General features: G+C 37.7%; 1 protein-coding gene across 5 annotated transcripts in view; it reads right to left on the bottom strand.

Moving 5' to 3' along the window:
- Positions 1 to 25000, bottom strand: part of LOC144969088 (septin-2-like) — a 123439-nt gene that overhangs the window by 53881 nt on the left and 44558 nt on the right. For all 5 annotated transcript variants that reach the window (XM_078908131.1, XM_078908135.1, XM_078908132.1 and 2 more), the window contains one exon: positions 22838 to 22884. In XM_078908131.1, coding sequence (XP_078764257.1) covers positions 22838 to 22884 — 47 coding nt within the window. The remainder of the gene's footprint in view (positions 1 to 22837; positions 22885 to 25000) is intronic.

Below are 25000 nucleotides of genomic sequence, written 5' to 3'. Positions count from 1 at the left end.
AGCGAGTGTCATACCACTAGACCACATAGCCGCACTTATTACTGAAGGACGAGTTTACTGGCCAAAATTTAAATTTTTAAAAAGTGACACACCGTTTCAAAACAGTATTATGACGGAGTTAACCCAGGGACTAGAAATACAAAGTAAGTTCATCATTCTTGAAACCAGAAAAATTCTTGCTATTTTGCCGACGTTCAAGGAAGACAGGGGGTCTCGACAGAATTCAGTCGGTAGAGCACTCGCTTCACACGCAAAGGGACCGAGATCGATCCCGGGTGAACTCGAGATTTTTTTTCTGACCCTACTGTCCACCCAGCAGTGATTGGGTAGCTGGATCTGTTTGATCTGGCGGAAAGTACTTAGCGATAGACTAGCGTCCTATCAAAAGGGTGGCAAGAAATTGCTAATGTCCGTTTCAAACTATATAAACCGGGATAAACTCTGGCTCCACGGGCCTAGTGGCTCTGAAGGAAGACTTCAAGGAAGACAGTTCTAATTTTCATGCAGGTGATATGTCAATGGAGCTGCTGGAAGCTTGAAGAAATAAATAACAATGTAAAATTGAATGTAAGCTTCAATTTAAAATACAAAAAAAACGGATATAATGGACGTTTCGGGTTTCCTCTTTATCGACAAAACAGGATGAATGAAACATCACAGACGAATGAAATAATTTTGTTTATTCATCTTAACAAAGCCACTATCGCATTATCTCATTCGTCTGTAGTGCTTCATTCATCCTGTTTTGTCGATAAAGGGAAAACCCGAACCGTCCATTCTATCTGTTTTCGTATTTTTAAATCGAAGCTTACATCCAACTCCACATTGTTATTCATACAGGAGATATAAATATTACTTACCAGAAAATAAAGGGTAAATCCCAAACTGACAGGGTAAATCACCGAGGTAAATCAAGGGATAAAGGGAAGACGTCGGGGTAATAAAGAGAGGATTAAGCCAAGCACGTCAAAAAAAAAAAATAAAAAAAAATAAGATGCATTTTCATTATAGGGAATGAGATTAGTGGAAGAGTAGCGTCCCTTGATTGGACGTCACCCATAGTCTGTGACGTCACCGGCGGAAAAGTTATTAGAGAGAGAACGTCATGTTGGTTGTGCGCATGCGTCTCTCGTCCTCGCTTCCGGTGAAAGCGGCTTGAGACACTTCAAAACCAAAGTGACGTTCTCTCTGTAAGGTGACGTCCAATCAAGGGACGCTACTCTTCCGCTAAGCTCATTCCCTATAGAAAGGATGTAAATAAAATGCACTTAACAAATCATGTGACCAGTCGTCTCAAAACGGTATTATATTATTTCAGGATGAATCCGATGCTTATAATAAAATTCTAAGTTTCTTTTATAAATTTTGAAATTTTAAAAATGTGGGTTTCCGATTGCTCAGTAGGTAAAGCACTCGCTTCACACGCAAAGGGATCGAAATCGATCCAAAGCCAAGTCGGGATTTTTATTATTTTTCTGACGCCTCTTTCCACCCAGCAGTGAGCTAGCTCTGTTAAATCTGGCGGGAAGTACTTTCTGATTAGGCCAACGTCCTGTCCAAAGGGTAGCAAGTAATTGCTATTATCCGTTTCACGCTAGAGAAACCGGGACAAATTCCAGCTTTATGAGCCTAATCTAATGGCACTGAACGATTACTTAAATTTTTTTTTTTGTTGATTTAAAATAAATGCCGCCATTGAGGACAGTGTGTTTTGGTCCGGTGACTCAGCGTTGTGGTGTCTTGTGTCTTGGCACTTTATACACTTTACCCCACTCGGCTCAAGCGTGAATGAGTACCTGTCTACAGGCAGTGACGGGTATTGTTAGAGTACTAATACAAATAAATGACGTATAGATAGTAGTATGCGCTTGGGCTAAGAAGCTCATAACATTGCCATCCGGAAGTATAACGGACCAACACACAAAACTATGTGTAACCATGAACTCTTATAGTCTGGATAATAAAGTTTAGTTAGAATTACTCATAAACGCAGATGGCAAAAAACAATAACAAAGACCAAAGTGACGTCATCTTCATTTTATCCATAATAAGCGACTGGTAGGTCCTGTTGAAATGGAAAAAATAATGGTTTCATATGGCCAGCTAGGCGAATGAATGAAACGTGAAGCGCATTTAGCATGGTGTTAATCCGGGACAACTAAAATTTATCTATTTCTTTATATCATTTTAATTCATTTTGTTTCTTCAACTTCAATGATCTTAAATTTCCAATATTTCCTGACTCCTCATCTCAATTTTCTTTCTTCAACCTATTCCGCCGACACAATACCAGACAGAAGGAATGCGGCAGATGTCATACAACTTTTTCTTGCCCCCCCCCCCCCCTCTCTCTCTCTCTCTCTCTCTCTCTCTCTCTCTCTGTGTTTGTGTGTGTGTGTGTCTCATATTAAACCTCAATGAGCGTATTTTTCAGCTCCCCCTCCCCTCTCTCTATTTCTCTCTCTCTCTCTCTCTCTCTCTCTCTCTCTCTCTCTCTCTCTCTCTCTCTCGTTGTGTCTCTCTATAACTCAAGTTAACCACAAATATAATAAGCTATTAGTACTTATGTTCAAAAAGCTTCCAGCTTTGAAGTTCAATCGGTCCATGGGGTTGATTGTTTAAAATCTATGATTCATCAGTTTTCACTTTTTAAAGTTGATTTTGAGTAGAAAAAAAAAGAGGGTAAAGGTATTTTAACTCATAATTTATAATATCAATTATCTTTTATATATGATATTTATTTTTAACTCTCCTCTCTCTCCCCCCCCCCCACCCACACACACACATACCCCTGTGTGATAGGATAGCTGTTTCCGGCATCTCGCGGAAAGCACTTTACGATAGACAGGCGTCCTTTCAACGAGGTACCAAGCAATTGCTATTGTCCGTCTAATGCTTCAGAAACCGGGATAAACTCCAGACTCCATGGGCCTTATGGTTCTAAAGCATCATACCCCCCCCCCATCCTGTGTCTATCTAATAGAACCTTTGAAGTGTAAATAATTCTAGTTGCTTTTAAGTGGGTGTACATTCCTTTGTTTGTAATCGATATGAAAATAATGTGGGTTTGTCTGTGTGTGCGTTTGTTTGTTTATATTGTATACTGGAACGTTTGATCATAGGTTGGATGGAATGTTAGGAGGGTATTAAATGAGATAAGAATTTATCTGTGTTTGTGTGTGTGTGTGTGTGTGTGTGTGTGTGTTTGTGTGTGTGTTAGTGGAGAATTTGTAAGGGTGTGTGTGGGTTTGTGGGGATTGTCTGTGTGTATGGATAATGTTATGTGTATGTTTTATTAAAAGAAGGTGTCTGATTTTAATGTCGTCATTGAAGTTTGATGTGTTTGGAATGTGGTAAAATTAATATTAATATTGTTGGTTTTGGTGGTGATAAAAGTGTTGATGGTAAGTTTTAAGTTTTTTGATACGGGGTTAACATTATTGATGATGAATGTGATGGTAGTAGTGGTGATGATGATGATGATGATGATGATGATGATGATGATGATGATGATGATGATGATGATGATGATGATGATAATTAAAATGATGATGATGATGATGATGATGATAGTGATGATGATGATGATGATGATGATGATGATGATGATGATGATGATGATGATAATGACATAGGCGATGAAAATGATGATGCAGGAGAAGAAGAATTAGCTTTTTATATTTTGTTCACGGAAAAAAAAAATTCCATCATCTTCTCTCATGCAGCAGATATTAATAAAGACACATAACTTTTGAGCCAAAAGTGTTTCATCGTAATCTGTTTTTTTAATTATCGGCCCCGTATTCTTCATTGTTGTCAAGCTCGAATGTTAAATAATGACATGCTTCACTTACTTCAATTGAAATATAATTTTATAGGAATACTCCTGAGTAACTAAAAACAAGCAGTATAGATGTATGGGGGTGGGGTGCGTGTGTGAAATGGCTACTCCTTTAAAAAAATAATAGTATTAACAATTGGACTCAATAGTCTGATGTCACGCCCAGCAACGGCGACCATCGTGGTTCTAAACAAAGAAAATCGCTACTTTTTATTCTTCATGCTGGCTAGAACTTTGGGTGTCTTGTGATCAGAATGTGTAAAAGTCAAAACATGATCAGATTTATAATGTTTTTATTCTCCTCTGGATACGCTTTAAGGCTCGTCGGAGAAATATTTCATAAGGGCGTCCCCATTGTTCCGATAGTTTAGAGCCAGTTGCTAAGTTACCATGCGTCATTACGAGCGAAGTGACGTTGCGACTGTTGAAACGTATTCTCGATTGAATTTCTAAAATGAAATCAGATATTTAAAGTATTGTCGCCTTTTGTTCTTCTGCATGGCTATAAAAATCCAATTGTGTGGCTATATGGTCTTGTGTTATGACACTCGCTTTCGGATCGGAAGGTCCTGGGTTCGAGCCTTGCTCGGCGCATAGTTGAGTCCTTGGAAAATGCTCTTTACTCATATTCTCTTATCTTACTCAGGTGTAAAATGAGTTCTTGGACGTTAACAGCTTTATCTCTGTCGGAAAAAAAAAGTAAAATCGCCTAGCAGGCATCTTGTCTCGTTCTATATTATGTTACGTGTTGCTGTTGGCCAGGGACCCTTTGTAAAGCGCTTTGAGCACGTTTAGTGGATATTGCGCTATCTAAATGTTCTACTTAAAAAAAAAAACAAAAAAAAAATACTTATGAAATTAAATGAGAAAATACATAATGATCTTAAAGACAATGTTCTTTTCATAAATTTTAATAATTTATCTTCATCATTGGACGCATTGGGATCAAATCGTCAAGAAATGAAGGCTGACTTTGTCCCACGTTTAACAACGCCAAATTTTGACGGATACATTCATTTAACCCTGTCTGCCAAGGAAAACGAAATTGTTTTAACCCTCTGTCGTCGCCTGTGACACCCAGCAGAGCGTCATGGCTCATTTAATACCAACATCACAGGACAACCCTCTTTGTCGCATCCATCATACTGCCTTCCTATACTATAAACTAAACTATTTCATTGCCTTGGCATATAACACACACACACACACACACACACACGCAGACATGCAAACACATACACACACACACACACTCAAACAAACACACAACCAATTCACATCCGTTCAATAAACTTCATAAAAAATACTTAAAGGCAAGAAGAATTTGAAAGAAAAAAAAAGTTAATTTTCTATAACAATACAAGATTTAAAAACTAAGATCCGTACAAATACACACTTAGTTCATAAAGTGTTCACCGTTGACACAAGGGGCGAGATGACCAAATGGAAAAGCATTGCACATGTAAGCTGATTCCCCAGGGTCGACTCAAACCCCCCCCCCCCCACTGTCGCTATCTCATTGTGCGGCTATGTGGTCTAGTGGTATGACACTCGCTTTCGGATCGGAAGGTCCCGGGTTCGATCCTCGTGCTCGGCGCATAGTTGAGTCCTTTCTCTCACCGTACTCAGGTGTAAAACGAATACCTGGTCGTTAACCAGCGGTGTGTTTGTCCGAAAATTTGTAATATCGCTTACCGGTGGCATGTCCCGTCGTACATGTTAAATGTTGCTGTTGACCCCTTGTAAAGCGCTTTGAGCACATTTAGTGGATATTGCGCTATATAAAGCTCAATTTTAAGCTCAATTCATCTCTTTTTTTCTCCATGAACAAGAAATTAAGCCCTTTTTCTTCCCTTTGTAGAGCTGTATTCGTTGCTTTCACCTGGGATATTTTTATAGATTTCCCCGTAGGACGATTGGTGGGAATATTCGTCTCTATTTTTTTATTTATTTTTATTCATTAAAGGTCTCTTCCCCTTCCCAAATCTCCCATCCCATTCTATAGATAGTATGAAGTTGACTTCACTCAGGTCTTTGTTATTGCTTTTTGCCATCCGCGTTTATGAGTCATTCTCACTAAACTGTATTCACCAGACTATAAACGTTCAAGGTTACACACACAGTTTTGTGTGTTGGTTCGTTATGCTTCCGGATGGCAATGTTGTGAACTTCTTAGCAAAGCGCACACTATCTATAGATACAAAGAAGATGACGTCACTCGGGTGTTTGTTTTTGTTTTTTGCCATCTTCGTTTATGAGTAATTCTCACTAAACTGCATTCACCAGACTATAAACGTTTAAGGTTACACACACCGTTTTGTGTGTTGGTCCGTTATGCTTCCGGATGGCAATGTTGTGAACTTCTTAGCCAAGCGCACACTATCTATAGATATAATGAAGATGACGTCACTCGGGTGTTTGTTTTTGTTTTTTTGCCATCCACGTTTATGAGTACTTCTCACTAAACTGTATTAACCAGACTAAAAAAAGTTCATGGTTACACAGAGTTTTGTGTGTTAGTCCGTTATACTTCCGGATGGCAATGTTGCGAGTTTCTTACTATCTAAATGTTAACCATGTTCACGTAAACAGCCACAAGGACAATAACAATAACATTCGAGGATACACAATCTCTCTCTCTCTCTCTCTCTCTGCGTCTCTCTCGCGGGCGCGCGCTCTCTCTTTTCAGGGGACATTACCAAAACTAGCCTGTGAATGTTGTGGCATTATTCACAGTTCCGTCCCTTTGACTGGGGCTCGTGTGGCTTGAAGATAATTTCTTAAAAATACGATTCGCCTTCCCATTTTACTGTGTGAATGAATGCATTTTGATTAAAAAGTGCCTGAGATCCTTTGTGGATATCAATGCTAATAGCGGCATGACTTGTGTTGTTGTTGTTGTTGTTGTTGATGATGATGATGATGATGATGATGATGATGATGATGATGATGATGATGATGATGGTGATGATGATGGTGAGATGATGATGATGATGATGATGATGATTGATGATGATGGTGATGATGATGATGATGATGATGATGATGATGATGATGATGATGGTGATGATGATGATGATGATGATGATGATGATTATGATGATGATGATACTGATGATGATGATGATGATGATAATGGTGATGATGATGATGATGATGTTGATGATACTGATGATGATTATGATGATGATGATGATGATGTTGATGATACTGATGATGATGATGATGATGATGATGGTGATGATGATGATGATGACGATGGAGGGAACTCATCCCGGCGTGCAGTAACAAACCGATACAATAGTAAAAATTACATACTGAAATAGAACAAAGGACAGTGTAGCCTATTTCGATTTACCGTAAGTATTGAATAAAATGGAATATATTATTATTTGCTTTAAAAAAAAACGGAACGAAATATTTAAGTACTAGAAACATTTTGGGCCAAACCATTCCTCACCCAACAACAAAAACAATTCTAACGGTAAAACTTAAGAGTAGGATAAAAAAAAACAAACAAAAAAACAAACAAACAAACAAAAAAAACAAAAAAACAAAAACAACAAAAACAAAAAACAACCCCCCCCCCCCCCCCAAAAACAGGGCAGAAGATGTCTTTAATTTTTTCACAATCGTTTCCCTGGACAAGAAGTGATTAGACAGCCGCTCCTATAACCATTACCACTTTTAATAGGGCAGTGGAGTCGTGACGTCACTTATTCTACTCTTCCGGTTCCAAACTCCGTGGAAGTGTGTATGTAATCAGTCCTTTGGAGGACTAATAATGAACGGGTTCCGTATTGAATCATAAGACGTCATAACTATTTCAGTAGCGGGATGCTCTTGGAAGATTCTTAGGATTACAGGAAGTATAGGAGACAGAGGAGGGGTGATCTCTATAGACGATCAGCATATAATTAGGATAGAAAATAAGATGCCATCACTCTAAAAACCAGAATATGATATACACAACGTATGTAACCAGTCCTCCGGGAGAGTGGTTTTACACTTCCAATGAGATTGGAACCCGTGTTATTATTTTTTTTTACATTACATTTTTGTTCCGTATTGTTTTTTGTTATTGACTGGGGAAAGATTTTGAGCCCGAAATGTTCTATGCTATGTAATTAGTTCCTTTTTTTTTTTTGGAGCTGTTATGTTAATTTTTGTTGATTCCTCTTTCCAGTCAACAGCTAAAAGCTGTTTCGCATTCACATAACCTGTGTTACAGCGCAGTGCGCTTCACAGTGATTCATTTCTTATCCCAGCAGGACATATTATGATCCATGGATCATTCCAGTCTTTTCTTGGAATACGAAGCTTAAGACAAATTTTCCCTTGGAGATGAATAAAGGGAAATTAAATCATTTTTATTTATTTTTATTTCTAGTTCAATCGTCTGTTTGGTGTCATTTATTTTTACAGTACTCTTGTAGTACTCTAAAACTACCGCCACTGCCTATAGTCAGGTATTCATTAACACCTGGGTCGAATGGGGTAATGTGGGTACGGTGTTATATCCATAGAGACAAGCCGGTCGAGCCAAGAAAAATTCAATCATTGTCCCCTACTCGACTACTGAACACGCTCAACATTGTTTGTAAAATTACCAAATGATAGTATTATTATAATTATTATTTGATATAGCGCAAGTATCCACGAATAGTGCTCAAAGGTGCTTTACATTAGTTTTTTTTGGTATCACATAAGTTCATTCATTCGGCTACAAAATCACCACAACAGTCACACACACATATCTTGTTCGAAGTTCACATAGAATCACGAAAAGCAGAATGAAAAAGATCGGTTTTTAGATGCCGTTTGAAGACTGATAGACTTTCACATTGTCATTATTACAATACGCTTCAACAGTCGTAACGTCACTTCCCTCGTAATGACGCATGGTAACTTAGTAACTGGCTCTAAACTATCGGAACAATGGCGGACGCCCTTATGAAATATACATTTCTCCGACGAGCATAAAAACGTATCCAGAGGAAAAAAAAACCCATTATAAATCTGATCATGTTTTGACTTTTACACATTCTGATTACAAGACATGAAAAGTTCTAGCCAGCATGAAGAATAAAAAGTACCGATTTTCTTTGTATAGAACCACGATTGCCGCCGTTGCTGGGCGACATGACATCAGACTATTGAATCCTATTGCTAGTATCCGTTTAACGCTATAGAAGCCTGGACACACTCCTGCTCCATGGACATTATTATAGCTCAAGGGGACTACTTTTTTTCTCTATGGATAGAATGAAGTTGACGTCACTCAGGTCTTTGTTATTGTTTTTTTTCCATCCACGTTTGTGAGTAATTCTCACTAAACCGTATTAACCAGACTATAAACGTTTAAGGTTACTCATAGTTTTGTATGTTGGTCCGTTATACTTCCGGGTGGCAATGTTGTGAGCTTCTTAGCCAATCGCACACTATCTATAAAAACCACAGTAAATTATGATATTATATTAATCTGCCATATGAAGGGGGTGGGGTGGACGAGTGTTTGACATTGCACTGCACAGAAAACTTGAGGTGTTCTGTGCTCGAGCACCGCTGTAGGTATTTCATTTTTTTGGCACCTCATTTGCCCTTCGGACAACATGGGCAATTTCTGTTGATATCAGAATTGTTGTTGTTCTATTTTTTTGGGCGTGCATGGGCGATGCCATTTTGATGCCGTGTAAAACAAAGAAACAAACAGAAAAAAAAAGACAAAAGGAAAAAAAAAGAAAAAAAGAAGAAGAAGAAGAAGAAGAAGAAGGAGGAGGAGGAGGAGGAGGAGGAGGAGGAGGAGGGGAGAAAAAGGATGAGGATGGCGTGATATAATGCAATACTCCATTCAAATCACTCTCTCACTTCATCTCCCCACATTCTAAATATTCAATTTGTTTCCTAACACAATGACTATGCAAAACGACAATGATTATGACAGTAAATTATTTTACAAGGCAAATAGAAAAAGGGTCCCACTATTGACCTACAAGACGACGCAACTGTAAAGATCATCTGTTTTTTTTCCGCTAAGTTAAAAAAAAAATATAATGACAGATTAATAAAATCTATATTTGGCAACACTTTCATGGATTTTTCTTTTTACCTGGACAAAGGTGGGTGGGAGTGAAGACAAGAAAGTAAGTTAGTTCCATAGATTCTAATTCTGTTCTTTGAGTTAAGAACCATATTGGCGTTTGGCCTTGGGGTATCTAGTTCGTGCCAAGCTTTAAATTGCTGCCAGATGGGGTAGGTAGCATGGTGTGTCCGTTTATTTCAAGGCGGTGTACCACGCCAGAATGACTCTATCGCCAAAAAGACTCTGGAGTTAGCCTCGCGGCCGCGAGACTGACTCTAGAGTATGCCTCGCGTACGCCAATTTAACTCTAGAGTCTTTTTGGCGATAGAGTCATTCTGGCGTGCTACACCGAAACTACCGTGTTAGCACTAGGTTTTTAAATTATTTTTTTTTGGAAATGCTGTGAATTCATCTCTTACTTTGTGAAGCTGTTGTTTTGTACTTTTTTTTAAATTAAAAAAAATATTTTGTCGTTAATAAGGAAAAGTCAAATTTTAGGATGGTTTCATAAAAAGACTCTAAGAGTTAAATTGGAGTACGCCAGTCGGACTCTATAGTTAGCCTCGCGGCCGCGAGACTAACTATAGAGTGTCCCTCGCGTACGCCAATTTAACTCTAGAGTCTTTTTTTTGGTAGAGTCATTCTGGCGTGCTACACACCGGACATGGCAATGGGGATAACTTGTTTAACCAGTTTACTGCCGTACAGTGAAAAGACACGTATTTAAAAATTTGACCAGAAAACTCATCCTTCATATTGATCGATTTAACGCTCTCCTTACCGGTCATTTTCATTATTTTCCCAAAATGACAGGCTTACCCAGCAGAAAAATAGATATTTTAAACACAAACAAGCTCTCTACAAAACAACTTTATGTTCTTATTTATTAAACAAAGATCAATTTTCAAAGTTTCTAATGTACAAAATAAATCTGAATAAGAAAAAATGTATATTGTGTCGTAACAAATGTGACGATTTCGCTGTAGGTGGTAAGGAGAGGGTTGAATGAGCCTCATTTTGCCAAAAACTCACAAGCTTGGACTCCACGGAGGTCCAAATAAATATTTGAAATTCTCCCTGGCTATTCAATATAAGGGTAAGATTTCATCTTGGTCTATCTAGAAAATAAAAGCCGAAATAACAACGGAATTGACGTCACTCAGCTCTTTGTTATTGTTTTTAGTCAACCATTTTTATGAGTAGTTCTCACTAAATTGTATTCATCAGACTATAAACGTTTAAGGTTACACATTGTTTTGTGTGTTGGTAGGTTATGAGTTTTTACTACTACTACTACTACTACTACTAATACTACTACTACTACTACTACTACTACTACTATTACTACTACTACTACTACTACTACTACTACTACTACTACTACTACTACTACTACTATTACTACTACTACTACTACTACTACTACTACTACTACTACTACTACTACTACTACTAATAATAATAACAATAATAATAATAATAATAATAATAATAATAATAATAGTAATAATAATAATAATAATAATAATAATAATAATAATAATATAATAATAATAATAATAATAATAATAATAATAATAATAATAATAATAATAATAATAATAATAATAATAATAATAATAATAATAATAATTTCATCTTTTAGACATAATACGAGAAACTACATTCATTCATCCCAATGGAGTATTAAAGATTCATTAAAATCTAGCTATTTACATCGACAGGTCAACTTTCAGAATCTAATTCACCCCGCCTGACATAACACCGTTATGAGAAGATGTGCCAAATCAAATTTTGCCATTGATGCAGATGCTCGTTTGGTTTTTTTTTTGACCGAGCAGTCTCGTATTATCACAGGTAGACGGATGGACTTGGTCGTAATGAATAGCATCATTAACTAAACTGTTTAATTTGAAGGCGAGTCGATGAGCAATTTTCCGACCGGATTTGTTTGGAGTACTGGATAAATATTATTATCTCTGGTACCCACCTAAGGAGTTGGTCTCAACCAGTAAATCATTGACATTGTAATGGGTTTTTTTCTTCTACGCAGTATGGTGGCGTAATAAATTTGATAAGATATACTTTATTCATCCAAAAAAAAAAAAAAAAATGGAAATTCGTTTACTACGTCTGGATCAAATTGCTTGTTCACATGACACATCTGTCACCGACATTTCGTCTCAGAACGCTTTAACTCACTCAATCCTGGAGATTTTTGCTACTTTTCAAAATTGGAGAAAAAAAATGTATAAAAAATGAGCATGTGTAACAGATCTAAAAACGTTAGCTTTGATACTACGTCTATAATTAATTGTCTCAGAAAAATGTAATAAATAGGCATGGGGTAAGAGTAACCCGCGTAAACTACGGATATAGTCGGTGTTAGGGTTGAGTGAGTTAATATCGGGATGAACAGGGTGCTAAGATTGATTTTGACTCTTCAATATAAATACAAACTGGAACCAAATTTTATATTTATACTATATTTCTTAAAATTTAACTTTTAGCACCTTAGTGACCTCAACATAGTACCGTTTTGATATGGTAGTTCACATGATTTTCTACATCTCTAATAAAACATGAGTTTGTCCCAGTGAACATGTTTGGGAAAGAGAGAGAGATGGGTTAGAGGAGAGAGAGAGAGAGAGAGAGAGAGAGAGAGAGAGAGAGAGAGAGAGAGAGAGAGAGAGCAGATAAGAATTGTCTCCCTTACAAGTCAGGTGTATCAAGGTTATTGGGTCCAGATATGTGTTTTTTTAACAGTGGTGCCAGAATCCAACGTACTTGTTAATTGAATGGATGAGAGCTACTGGCAAATCGGCGTAAAATAGCAACGATAATCACGGAGTCGTTTGAAAATAGAAAATAGAGCAGGTCTATTTTTATCTAACAATTCGAACGCTTACCAGGTTTGCCTGCTGGAACCCACACGGGAAAGAATGTGTAACTTAAATTATATAATGACTTGGCTAAATTGGCTAATCGTCCTTGTAGTTCTGTATAGTTATCAACAAACAACCGAGTGACGTCAACAGCATTCATCCTATAAAATTAATGAAGTTGACATCACTGAGTTTTTGTCAATGTTTTCAGACCAACAGTGAGGTCATAAGATCTTAGTAAATATTATTATTATTATTACTATTATTATTATTATTATTATTATTATTATTATTATTATTGTTATTATCATTATTATTATTATTATTATTATTATTATTATTATTATTATTATTATTATTATTATTATTATCATTATTATTATTATTATTATTATTATTATTATTATTATTATTATTATTATTATTTATACTACTATTATTACTACTATTTAATAAGCAAGAATAACTCAAGCCAAACAGGCCTTCATGGACCTGGGAAACATTTTGAAAAACAAACAGATGTCGTTCGGGATTAGATTCCGAGTCTTGAAGTGCTACGTGTGGCCAATCTTGTTATACGGATGCGAAAGCTGGACTACAAATGCAGAAACACAAAAGAACATTGAAGCTTTTGAAATGTGGTGCTTGAGAAGGATGCAGAGAATATCGTATACTGCACACAAAACGAACGAAGAAGTGCTAAAACAAACATACCAACAAAGGAAACTAATGCCCTTAATAGTGGATCGACAACTATCCTTTTTCGGACACATAGTAAGGAAAGATAAGAATGAATACCTGGCAAGTTGTGGAAAAATACCTGGTAAACGCGCCCGGGGGAGACAAAGAAAAACACTCCTAGACCAACTGAAGGGCTTCACCAACCTAACAATCCAAGAGCTGTTTGAAAAAGCAAGAGACAGGGAGGAATGGAGAGAGATAATTCATGCAGTATCCGAAGCCTGGACCAGGCATGGAACCTAGAAGAATTATTATTATTATTATTATTATTATTATTATTATTATTATTATTATTATTATTATTATTATTATTATTATTATTATTATTATTATCATTATTCATCATCATCATTGCCTTTTTCACCCTGGGTCAGGGTATAGGCCACAGACAAACAGTTTCCATCCTTCTCTATCCTGAGCCAACTTTTTTATCTCATTCCAGGTCTTACCACTTCTCTGTATATCAGCTTCTTTAATTCTTCTCCATGTTCCTCGTGGCCTTCCCTTGATCTTCTGCCCTGAGGGTTCCAGTCCAATACTTTCTTTGTTATAGTTGAGTCATTCTTTCTAAGCGTGTGTCCAATCCACCTCCACCGTCTTCTTCCTATATCCTCTCCCACTGGTTTCTGCTGTGTTCTTTTCCATACTTCTTCATTTTTTATTCTATCCATCCATTTTATTCTGAGTAGCTTACGCATGCACCTGTTTACGAAAATCTGTACCCTCCTTATACATGCCTGTGATGCGTTCCAAGTTTCACATCCATACAGTAGGACAGACTTCACGTTTGAGTTGAAAAGTCTTAGCTTTAGTTGAAGGGAGATATCTTTAGTTCTCCAAACTCTGTTCAAAGATGTGAATGCAGCCTGTGCCTTTCCTATTCGTGCTTTCACCTCTGCTTCCGTGCCTCCATCCTTGTCAATTATACTTCCGAGATAGCAGAAAGTGTCTATATCTTCGAGTTCCTGATCTTTTACTTTGATCTGCTCCCTTTGACGCGTACCTATCCTCAAGACCTTTGACTTTGCAGGGTGAATTCTTAGACCAATTGATTCCGAGAGGCTGTTTATAATTGTGGTTTTTGCTTGCATCTGGTCCTGGGTGTGGGACAGAAGAGCCAGATCATCTGCAAAATCCAGATCATCCAACTGTGTCCAGGGGTCCACTGTATCCCATTTCTTCTCCCTTTGGAGGTTTCCTTCATTAGCCAATCAATGGCAAGGATGAACAGGAATGGTGAGAGCAAGCATCCCTGCTTGACACCAGTCTTAATTTCAAAGCTGTCAGTAAGCTGATCTTCATGTACAACCCTGCAACTTGATCCTTCATACATTTCCTTAATGAGGTTTACTATCTTTTCAGGGAGTCCATAATGTGCCAGAATTTTCCACAATGTTGCTCTGTCAATACTGTCGAAAGCCTTCTCGTAATCCAGAAAGTTGACAATAAGAGGAGAGTTCCATTCTATAGACTGTTCTACTATGACTCGCAGAGAGGCAATCTGGTCGGTGGTTGAACGGTTTTTCCGAAAACCTGCCTGTTCGTCCCGCAGTTTAGCATCTGTTGCATTCTTAATTCTCTCTAAAATAATACGGTTGAAAACCTTTCCTGGGATAGAAAGAAGAGTGATGCCTCGATAATTATTACAATTACTGAGGTCCCCTTTCTTTGGAAGCTTGATAAGATGTCCTTCCTTCCAATCCTTTGGGAATATCCCGTCATTCCAGATTCTCTCAAATAGTGGGTGCAGGGCCTCAGCATTTCTTTTCGCATCAACTTTTAGAGCCTCCGGTGGAATCTGGTCTGGTCCAGCAGCTTTCCCCCTTTTCATCTTGTTAATGGCACCCACAATCTCTGCTATCGATGGTGGATCACAGCTAATTGGTAGCTCATTCCTTGCAGGCAAAATTTCTGGCTGGTTGTCTGGTGGTGGTCTGTTCAGAAGGCAGTTGAAATGTTCCCTCCATCGTTCAGATTGAGCCTCTTTTCCAAAAATAGTTTTCCCATCTTTGTCTTTGACTGGTACCTCTGGTTTCCCATATTTTCCAGCAAGTGTCTTGGTAGTTTGATAAAGGATCCTCATGTGTCCTCCAGTCGCTGCTGCTTCTGCTTTCTCTGCAAGTCTGTTCATGAATGCTTCCTTGTCTTTCTTCACAGATCTTTTGACTTCCTTAGCTATGGCTCGATACTGCTCTTGTGCATCCAGTCTTGAAGCCCTTGTTCGGCTTGCATTCACTTGTTCCTTCCTTGTTCTCCTCTTTTCAATAAGGTCCAAGGTGGTTGGACTTATCCATTCTTTATGTTCCGATTTCTTTACCCCCAATACCTCGTGGCAAGTTGTTATGTAGACTTCCTTGACCTTTGCCCAATGTGACTCTACATCTATGTCCTCCTCGAGCTCAGTAAGAGGTTGGAATCTATTACTCAATTGTAGTTTGAATTCCTCATTCTTTTCCCCATCAAGTGCATTCACCTCGAATTTTCTTCTTGTATGTGATCTGGCCCCGTATTTTCTGAGTCGAAGCTTAAGCTTTGCCAATAGCAGGTGGTGGTCTGATCCAACATCTGCCCCTCTCCGTACTGTCACATCTTCCAATGAACGTCTGAATCTACGAGAGATACAAAAATGATCAATCTGATTCTCTGTCACACCATCTGGTGAGACCCAAGTTGCTTTATGGATCCTCTTATGGGGGAACACTGATCCTCCAATCACCAAACTGTTGAATGCACAGAAATTTGCAAATCTCTCTCCATTATCATTCATTTCTCCCATGCCATGACGTCCCATGATACCTTCATAGCCTACGTTATCCTGTCCCACTTTTGCATTAGCATCTCCCATCAATATGTTGATGTCTTTCCTTGGCAACTTGTCAATGACTTGTTGTAGCAGACCATAAAATGTATCTTTGTCCTCATCTATTGCATCATTTGTTGGGGCATAGATCTGTACAATGTTCATGTTGATCTTCTTACTCCGTGTTGTAAAGGACGCCATGATGATCCTTTCTCCGCATTGTTCCCATCCTCTCAGTGACTTCTGGGCAAACTTGCTTAGAATTATTCCTACTCCCTGTGTATGAATCCCGTCCCCTCTCCCTGAATATAAAATCTTCTCCCCAGACTTGAGGTGTTTCTGTCCGGATTGTATCCAGTGGGTTTCGCTTACTCCAAGTATATGCAGCCTGTATCTTCTCATCTCAGTCACAACTTGAGAGCTTTTTCCTGCTTCATACATGGTGCGAATGTTCCACGACGCGATTCGAAGCTGCTTGTTTGGCGAAGACGTCATCGGGTCAGCAGAGTCCTTTCGGCTTTGTCTGTTGTCCTTCATAAATTCTGTAATTCCAGAAACTCTTCGGTCGCCCAAGCTAAAAAAAGGATTTAGTTTGTCTGTCTGTGTTTCTGTAACGGTTTGAGTTTAACGGAAAGGGGTGTTAACCCTTTGCCAACCCCCAACCTGGAGGACCAGGTGACTCAAAGATGGGGGAATCACACACCATTAGTCGCCTTTTACGACACGCTGGCTTGGCGTTGGGCTATTCTTGACCCTCTCAGTTGAGGGACCCCGGACACCACACGGGGCATTATCATTATTACTATTATTATTATTATTATTATTATTATTATTATTATTATTATTGTTATTATTATTATTATTATTATCATTATTATTATTATTATTATTATTATTATTATTATTATTATTACTATTACTATTATTATTATTATTATTATTATTATTATTATTATTATTATTATTATTATTATTATTATTATTATTATTATTATTATTATTATTATTATCTAATAGACGATAAACGGACCAGGTCAGAAATGGGTTTGTGTATTTGTTACGATTGTCTTGGCGTCAGAACTGTTGGTGAGAATATGTTTACAATCTTTGTAGTTGATTTGTAACTTGAGTCGGAGCTTCCCATCTATCAATCCTAACAGGACCATCTTCAACATCAATCAGCGAGGAGTCAATTTCTACTTTTAACAAGAGTAGCTACTGAAAGGTCTCTATTCCTAATGATCCAAACAGCGGCGCGTTTGCCCCGCCCCCCCCCCCCCCGCCCCACACTCTCTTAAAACGCGCAACTTTGTGGTCTTGTGGTGTAATTATCGTCTTTGGGCATGCAGGTCCTTGGTTCGAGTCCCGCACTGGGGCGGAGTGAAGTTGAGCATTTGGTTTTAAAAAAGGCTCTTTACTCACATTCTCTCACCGTACTCAGGTGTAAATTGAGTACCTGGTCGCAACAGCGTTGTCTCTGAAAAATTGTTATTGCTCTCACAGGCGTCATGTATCGCCCTTCATTTTAAGTTTTGCTGTTGGCTTAGAATCCTTTTTAAAGCGTTTTGACCATAATAAGTGGATATTGCTCTATATAAAAGTCATTCTTTTTTTTTTTTAGTTTCTATTTCTCTCTCTAACTTAGCAAATACGCTCATTTAAGTTTAACAATGATATTAAATTACAACTTGTAAAATGACGATGCTGAATTTGGCAACATAAACAAACAATGACGGGGTGCCTTGTTTAACATTACTTTTTCTTGTTACCAGATGGCTTGTCCCGACAGATTGCCAAATCCGCGCGACCCCTGACCTTTCATGCTGCATTTGATTAACAATGTGTATTGTAGTATGTTTCCTATTAGGTGACCTTTCATTGCAATAGAAGAAATACAAATTGTGAATGGTTTAAAGTACGTAGGACTGTGGAAAAACACATATCTAAATTTTTGGCCTGAAAAATCGTTCTTCAAATATCGATCGATTAAAATGACCCTCATCTTGCTAAAATCTTTCGAATCCTGGACTTTGTAAGTTCCACAGTTGAGAGTGTTTACTAAGATGATGATCATTTAAATTGATCGATATTGGAAGAACGAGTTTGCCGACCAAAATTTTAAATACTTGTTTTTCCAAAGTAAGAAATTACTTGAGCTTTTATTGAGCCAATATCCACTAAATGTGCTCAAAGCGCTTTACAAAATAAATAAATTAAAAAAACAAACAATATTTCTCTCCGAGAAATCTCGAGTCTTGAGAATTGTGGGTTTGAGACATCCAAGGTATGTGAAATTAGATTTTCCTCATGTTTTTTTTTCTGGCAAAGAAGCAAAAACATTTGTCGACTACAACAGAAACATTATTCATTCCCGTATACACATGACTGAAGAGAGATAACACCTTTGGAGTTCCCCGACCAACCAATTAACTTATACACTTAAAATTACCGCAAGGAAATTATTATTCAAACGTGATAACTGAAAGACAGCGACATCTATAGCGGAAGAGTAGCGTCCCTTGATTGGACGTCATCCATAGTCTGTGTCGTCACCGGCGGAAAAGTTATTAAAGAGAGAACGTCATGCGCACAACCAACATGACGTTCTCTCTCTAATAACTTTTCCGACAGTGACGTCACAGACTATGGGTGACGTCCAATCAAGGGACGCTACTCTTCCGCTAATCTCATTCCCTATATTATAGAACTATAATTAAACGATGCCGGAAGACCTTCCAAGCAAGAATAACGATATAGGGACTACCTAATAAGATTACACAAGTTAATCATAAATTTCAGTTTAGACGTTCGGTTAATTTATCCACGACAGGACGGGATATCCAGAAACTGTAGGCGAAGTGAAAACTGCCATATATCAAGTTTTTTCTTCGTTTACACGCTCAGTTTTCAACAGTTGTCACATCGTCTATGGAAGGAACGAAATTGACGTCACTCAGCTCTTTCTTATTTTGTTTTAGCCAGCCATTTTTAATAGCAATTCTCACTAAGTTCTACCAATCGGACAATAAAGGCTTAACGTTACACATTGTGTTGTGTGTCGGTACGTTATATCCGGCTGGTGGATGTTGTGAGTTTTTTTTATAAACGCAGCATCAACAGTTTCTAGCTGGATATCCGTCCAGGCCGTGGATAAATTAACTGTACATCTGAATGAGCCATTAGACACTAACCCCAAGTTCTTCCTTCAATAGGATTCAACAGTCGTAACGTAACTTCCTTCCTAATGACGCATGGTAACTTAGTAACACTGGCTCTAAACTATCGGGAAAATGGCGGACGCCCGTATGAAATATTTCTCCGGCGAGCATAAAAGCGTATCCAGAGGAAAAAAACCCCCATCAATTTGATCATGTTTTGACTTTTACATATTCTGATCACAAGACATATGAAAAGTTCTAGCCAGCTTGAAGAATAAAAAGTAATGATTTTTTTTTGTTTAGAACCAAGATGGCCGCCGTTGCCGGGTGGCGTCACATCAGACTACTGAATCCAATTCTGAATAGCTTGGCTCACACATATCTTCATTCACGTGCTGAACAAATGAGCAAATTTGTGGGTCTTGCCAAATTAAAAAATAGATGCCGGGTTTAAACTCGAGACATCCTGTGTCAAAATGCAATGCCTTAACTTAACCACTCGGTCATCTCGCCTCTCAATATCGTTGTAAAGATAATCTGAAGTAGTCGTGAGTTACGACAATGGGTTGGCATTTTACGAGTAACCTACTGTTCAGAGTTTATCTGTCTTTGTGGTATAATCAGCGCTAGGTATAATATGTGCTTGGTTTGTGACCTGTGAGTCCTAAGTTCGAGTCCCGCCGTGAGCAGCGCAAAGATGAGTTCTTGGAAAAAGGCTCTTTAGTCGCATTGTCTCATCATACTCAGGTGCACAATGTGTCACTGGCAAGTAACGATGTTGTCTCGGTCAAAAGATTTAAAACATAATGGCACCTAACAGGCGAAATGGCTCGTACTACACGTTAAGTATTTCTGTGTTGCACTTTGGACTTCTATGTAAAGCGTTTTGAACACATTTAGTGGATACTGGTCTATTTGCCCTGTTGATGCTATGCATTTCGGTAAAATACTCATATCACAAGCCAGCCGGATATAATGTATCAATCCACAAACTGTGAGAATAATTTATAGTCTGGTTTTAGTGAGAACTTATCATCAAAATGGCTGTCTAAAAATAGCTGAGTGACGTTAATTTCTTTCCTTCAATATAAAAGCTCATGTTTGACGTGTGGCAAAGTTTTCTCCAACCGTGTCTCATGGCGTTACACGTTTGGATCATCAAAGAAAGTAATAGCCGTAAGTGGCCTTGGCCATCTGCAATTATGAGATTAACGATAAAAAGCCAGTAGGGAGCCAAGTTGCGAATGGAAATGCAAGGGGACAAGGCGGCCAGTTACGATAATGATAGCGTGGAAATGTTATCAGCCGATCAATCGGCCAAATTTGTATTCATTGTCAGAACGTTTTATTTATTTTGGCCACAAAACTATTGCTACAAATTATATCGATCAATTAAGATATCTCTTGGCTTGTCAAAGTCTCAAACCCGAGACTTCTTTGAATTATCAGGTTTAAGTTATTTTGATATATTGAGGGATCAACTTTATCGACATAATATTTGAAGTTTAAGTTTTCTAGCCAAAATAAAACAAAACACACAGTGTATTGCAACAAAGTAAACATCTATATTAAAGGCCTGTTTTATGGAAAGAGGTCGGGCCATTTGGGGTGAAGTGAAAAGGGTCAAAGGAATAGAGTCGAGTAATCGTGGACATAAGGGTTTTTCTAATAGTGTGTTACGAGTCGATAGATGGGTGATAAAAGCATATTGTAATACGTGTATTTTGGATGGGGGGATTGAAGGGGGAAAACATTGATGTACTCGACAAATAAATAGGGAAATTGGACAAGAGAATTATATATATATATATATAATATATATATATATATATATATATATATATATATATATATGAGAGAGAGAGGGAGAGGGAGAGAGAGAGAGAGAGAGAGAGAGAGAGAGAGAGAGAGAGAAAGAGAGATAGAGAGAGAAGGAAAGAAAGAGAGAGAGGGAGAGAGAGAAAGAGAGAGAGAGAGAGGGGAGAGAAAGAGAGAGAGACACACACACATACAGACAGAGAGAGAGAGAGAGACAGAGAGAGAGATAGAGAGAGAGAGAGAGAGAGAGAGGGGGGGGGGGGGAGAATAATAATAAAATAGTACAGTGATAGAATTGGTAGAATCCAATAAAAAGACTTTAATTTATCAATATTATTCTCTCCCTTTGTGTTTGGATTGTAAATCCCAAGATAACTTCAGATAAGGAATTGGACCGATTAGGTATGCAGATTGTCTTGTCAATTCACATATATAGAGAGGAAAAAGAGATCACATGATCGATGGCATATCATATAAAGGAAAGTAATAACCACAGACAACATAAATTAATAATAATAATAATAATAATAATAATAATAATAATAATAATAATAATAATAATAATGATGATGATGATGATGATGATGATGATGATGATGATGATGATGATGATGATAATAATAATAATAATAATAATAAGCATATTTATATAGCGCCTTTCGTCGAAACCTCAAAGCGCTTAAAGAAAACCCAAAAACAACCCCAACAAAACCAAGGTATCAAAACAATTAAGAGCATAAAAGGGCATCAATACATCATCAATATAAATGTCACATACAATACATTTAAAATTCAATTAAGTAAATTGATCGATCGTTTATTGAAATCCACAATACAATTTCCTTACATTTTCTCCTTTAAGTAAACCATCTGCGACATGAGGCCAGTCACCATAGCCTTAAGGGTACAGTATCAACTGTTCGATACCATTTGGATGTTAGTTTACTGCAGAGTACTATTCGTCAGATTTCACCGACCCCAGCTACCCAACCATTCATTGTATAGTGGACAGAGGACTCGGAAAAAGAGTTCCCTGCATTCATGCTCTGGGGATTTTTCTTCTTCTTTTGATTCTTTCTGGAGAAAAGGCGTCAGCCGCAGTGCAGCGCCGCAAAAAGATCAATTAGGGGTGAGTTTTTTACTCAAGAATTTGTTTTTAAAGACCAACAAAAAATTAAAACAAAAAACAAAAACAAAAAAAAAAAACAAAAAACAAAACAAACGAACCCCCAACCCCCTCCAAAAAACAAAGAAAAGCAAAATAAAAACAAAACAAAAGACAAAAAAAATAAAAAAAAGCTGTTAACGGCCAGGTACTCATTTTACAACTGAATACAGTGAGAGAATGTGAGTAAAGAGACCATACGCCGAGCGAGGCTCGAACCCAGGACCTTCCGATCCGAAAGCGAGTGTCATACCACAAAGACCGCATGGCCGCACAAGTTTAGTTTATAGTTTATAACATGTAGATTATAATGAGTAATAAATGATGGCAGGTGACAGTGTACTTACGTATCCGTTCATATTTCTCCCGTCTGCTAGAATCCTTTCCGTGGAGGCTGGGGGAGAGATTAGAGGTAAAAACGTCTTTGTTAATTTTTCATTTTGGGGGATTACGTCAATGTGGACACACGGATAGACGGTGGGCCGGCCCGCCCGTTGAAAATAGTTTGCATTCTTACACACACACACACACACACACACACACACACACACACACACACACACACACAATTTTATACATCACAGAGACAGACAGAGAGAGAGAGAGAGAGAGAGAGAGAGAGAGAGAGAGAGATTGAGAGGGAGGAAAAGAGAGAGAGAGAGTGTGTGTGTGTCTGAGAGAGATTGAGAGAGAGGAAGAGAGACAGAGAGAGAGAGAGAGAGAGAGAGAGAGAGGTGTCTGAGAGAGATTGAGAGAGAGAGGAAGAGAGAGAGATAAGAGAGAGAGAGAGAGAGAGAGAGAGAGAGAGAGAGAGAGAGAGGAGAGAGAGAGAGGAGAGGAAAAATGAATGTTTTGAGGAGAGAGAGAAGAGAGAGAATAGAGAGAAGAGAGAGATGAGAGCACACATCATATTTATCTGAGGATTATCTATGTTAAATCACATAATTCAATACCATCCATCTATCTAACGCATGAGATGCTAACTGAAAGCGAAAAAAAAACAAAATCAAAACCAAAACCAAAAAATTAAAAACAAAATCAATAACAACAACAAAGAAGGAAAAAAAAAACAAAAAAAAAACGGAGATAATTAAATAATATTTTAAAATCCATAAAGAAACTGTTTAAAAAGAAGAAAGTATAGTTGTATTAAAAAAAAAATTCAGCACTTTGTTACAATAGTCAACGTTTACTTCTGGGGCAGAAGCGTGGCTAAGCGGTACGGTCTTTGCTTCGTACCCGGACGGTACCGAGTTCGATCACCCACCGCTGCGTTGTGAGGCCTTGGGCAAGTCACCTCGCCCTTGGCTCAATTTGCGGCGCTGCACTGCGGCGGACGCCTGGGTTATTCCAGTCTTCCCTTGGAATAGACTCTAGAGACAAATTTGCCCTATGGGATGAACAAAGGAAAATTAATTTATTTTTATTATTTATTTTATTTGCGGGTCTGATATCCGAAATTGTTATGAAATCGTTTCTTGTAATGGAAATGCTATCACACAAAATATTCCCAATTAGAACAATGTTATGCTAAGCCCATAATTGCGTTCGGTTATCAGACCTGCAAAACTGTTTACGTCGGTTACAGCGAAAGCTGTTCAAACAAGAAAGATTTGTTGTAACACATTGTGTGTAATGACCTGCATACAATTTAAAAAATAATAACAAATGTATCCGTTGATCTAAGTTTTTGTTCTAATCACGTTTTGTGAGCTTTGTCCAATGTAATAGAAATGGCTTATCTAAATACTCTCATATACTCAGAAGGAATATATTATTTCAGCAAAGCAATTACAACTAAAATCACGAAAAACTCTTCCAGAAAAATTACAGCCTTAAATAAGAACAGTGTATTTTATAGAAATTGAATAAAGAGGAAAAATAGACATAATTAACTTTGAATATTTTTGTATTTATTCCTGACTTCATAAGAGTCAATTTAATCCATCAACCTATTGTTTCCTTAGTTACCGGTTTATGGGGACATGCATAACTCAAAAACAGTTGAGATGAATTTCTAAAAGGTTCACTTTTAAGTGATTGCGCATGTGCAGGGACGCTTTCTCGGGCAAGACCATATGAATATTCATTGGGTCTATAAAATACACTTAGAATCGAATTTTCAAACTCTGAATTGAAATGCAGGAGATTGAATTTGTAACACATGACAGGCAATCGACGCTAATTTAAATCATCAACGAAATCAAACTAATAAATCTTGCTTAAAAAAATAATGATAAAAACAGAAACTAAAGACTCGACCGCTGGGTTAAGTTGTCTTTGAGCTGCACATCTCTAGATAAAAACTGTGCAGCCCATCATTCTAATTCTAAAAGGCGCAGAAGACTTCAGAAGAACACTACGAAGAATGGAGATAAAGATAAAGGGAGTAAATCTGACTCATGAATGAACAACACAAAACAAACGACGTTTCGGCCTTTGATCTTTTTTTCAAGTAAAAACAAAATACATATATAAATCTGAGCAAATTATGGAAATATTGAGGTAGA

Source organism: Berghia stephanieae, chromosome 3 (assembly GCF_034508935.2).
Source record: "Berghia stephanieae isolate SIO BIC M18660-M18661 chromosome 3, UCSD_Bste_1.3, whole genome shotgun sequence".
In the NCBI taxonomy this organism is placed as follows: Eukaryota; Metazoa; Mollusca; class Gastropoda; order Nudibranchia; family Aeolidiidae; genus Berghia; species Berghia stephanieae.
This window is presented reverse-complemented; position numbering and strand designations above follow the sequence as displayed.